The sequence below is a fragment of the Mesitornis unicolor genome, unplaced genomic scaffold (genome assembly GCF_000695765.1).
Source record: "Mesitornis unicolor isolate BGI_N332 unplaced genomic scaffold, ASM69576v1 scaffold12629, whole genome shotgun sequence".
Lineage (NCBI taxonomy): Eukaryota > Metazoa > Chordata > Aves > Mesitornithiformes > Mesitornithidae > Mesitornis > Mesitornis unicolor.
In genome coordinates, this window is record NW_010205263.1 from 19,733 (window position 1) to 21,802 (window position 2,070).

Here is a 2,070-nt window from a genome sequence, read left to right on the forward strand (position 1 = left end):
CAGATTCCTAGCAGCCTTTACCCCCCCAGCCGTACTGGCAACTCTGCCTCCTCCAAAAGTGACAACAACTCTGTCAGCCAGCAGGAAGCAATATGAAGAGAGTGATGAAGAGGAGTGGCAGAGTGAGAAGGAAGCGTCTGATAAAGAGAGCAGTGGGAATGAATTAACAGGTGTACGGTTGGATGGGGCAGTTGGTGGCGAGCCTGGAGACGAAGATGCTGATTTATTACATCAGGTAAAATAGAGTTGCCAGGGATTAAAAGCAGAAAGTTACTGCCAGCTAAATATTGCTTCCACTGGAATCCGTAGTGAAACCCCCACTGTTCTTAAGCATAGCAGAAATTTGGTCCATTTGAAGAAGCATAGTGTTGCAGCTGATAAAAGAAAAAGCTCTTTAGCTCAGCTGGGAGCCCTGAGTCCTCCCGAGGGTAAAAGCCTGTGTTTTATGTAGCACGTTAAACTTGATATGATAGTTTGCAGAAGTGGGTATCAAAGCTCCCTTCCTCTTACAGTTTATAATCTGCTGCACTGATTTTTTTTTAAGTCAGGACCTTGGTTCTCATTGTATGTGTCCTTTCAACCCCAATAGTACCAGAATTCTGTGTGCTTGCTCCTATTGCCATTTGAGGTCTTCATAACAGATTGTTCTATATGACTAGAGATTATTAGAGTATATGGGTTGATACAAGCCATAATGTCAAACCAAAATCAGTCTCTAACTTCTTTTGAGCTAAATCCATTACTGCCCAGCACTGTTTCTTACAGACTATGCCAGGAAGTTGTGTAGCTCAAACTTGCATTTCAAAGAATTGTGGCTTCAAAATAAACAAACCACTAATGAAGGTGAATAAAAAAGGTAACTGGCTGTTTCTACAGAAAGATGGCAAAGCTGCCTAAAACCCAGAGTAAAAGCCAGCAATTGTCCTTGTGTTCTGGCTCTGACTTTAGGGTCTGGGCCAAGTTCAGTGTAGTTTGAACTGTGAGCGGTTGCTCCAAAAGTTAACAGTGATTCTCTGCTGCCTAATAGCTTTACTGCCAACCTCTGTCCTGTGTCATCTTCCACCACCCTCCCTCCCACTCCCTAAATAAAAAGGTGGCCGAAGGGGTTCTTTTGCAATTACGCCAGCTCTCATGGTGCTGATCGTCTCTTCTGCTTATGTTGCAGGGTGTGAGAGCTGAAGAGACTGCTGCACAATCTGTCTTGGACTCCTGTACTGATGTGGCTGATGCCAGCACTCCTCAAATCAGGAGAAGTGCCCGCTTCAGGAAAAGGAGGAGGATGTGAGAAGGAAATGTGTCAGTAGCTACACAGTGAATCTTGTATTTCTTGCCTGAGAAGGGAACCTGACATGCCTTTGTCTGTGCTATAGCGTAGACAGTGAATCACGGCCCTAGGAGAGGACTGAAGTTATCTTGATGTTTGTTCCCTTAGGACACAGAGTTCTACAATCACCCATTAATCATAGACTAAGGCTAATAATTTGACTTTCAGGGGGAGGAAAAGTTGCTGTCTGCGTGATAAAGTTAGATACAAAAGCTGTGAAGTTCAACCATTTGGCAACCTTTTAGTCCATGCTGTTGCCTACTGGTTATTATACCTGCTTGGTAGCACTCTACAGGCTTGGCTGCTAAAATGAGACTAGTTTAATACATAGTTCAGTAACTTAATACATAATCTGTGGGACAGGAAAGTCTGGACAGCTACTGCTGAAGAGAGGGTTTGTGTGTGTGAGTAGAAAACACTTGCAGCAGAAGCTGAAGTAAATCCAGCAGGCTGGTGGGAAGGTGTCCTGGCTCTGGGTTCTCAGGAAATCCTTGGGATCCTGGACAGGGAGAGGCAGCTTTTTGTGCAGTTTGCCCTCTGCAGCCTGGCTTGTGAGTCTTGAAGTGAAGATCACTATTAAAAACGATGGGAAGCTGGGGGTTAAGACCCGTGGGTACTTCCTTGGAATTTGTCTTTAACGCTTCATCTTTGAGCAACTTTGTGTTTGGTTTTTCCTCCCCCACTATATGGCTTCCTTTCTCTACATGAGTTACAGGACAGCCTCTATAGGGTACAAGTGTTTGATG

General features: G+C 44.5%; 1 protein-coding gene across 1 annotated transcript in view; it reads left to right on the forward strand.

The window, feature by feature from the left end:
- The window catches only part of SNAPC4 (small nuclear RNA activating complex, polypeptide 4, 190kDa), a 16,548-nt gene extending 15,263 nt beyond the window's left edge, over positions 1-1,285 (forward strand). The window contains exons 21-22 of the mRNA XM_010191347.1: positions 1-235; positions 1,166-1,285. The exon at positions 1-235 is cut by the window's left edge and continues 1,876 nt beyond it. Of these exons, the coding sequence (XP_010189649.1) occupies positions 1-235; positions 1,166-1,285 (355 nt within the window). The remainder of the gene's footprint in view (positions 236-1,165) is intronic.
- The last annotated feature ends 785 nt before the right edge of the window (positions 1,286-2,070 follow it).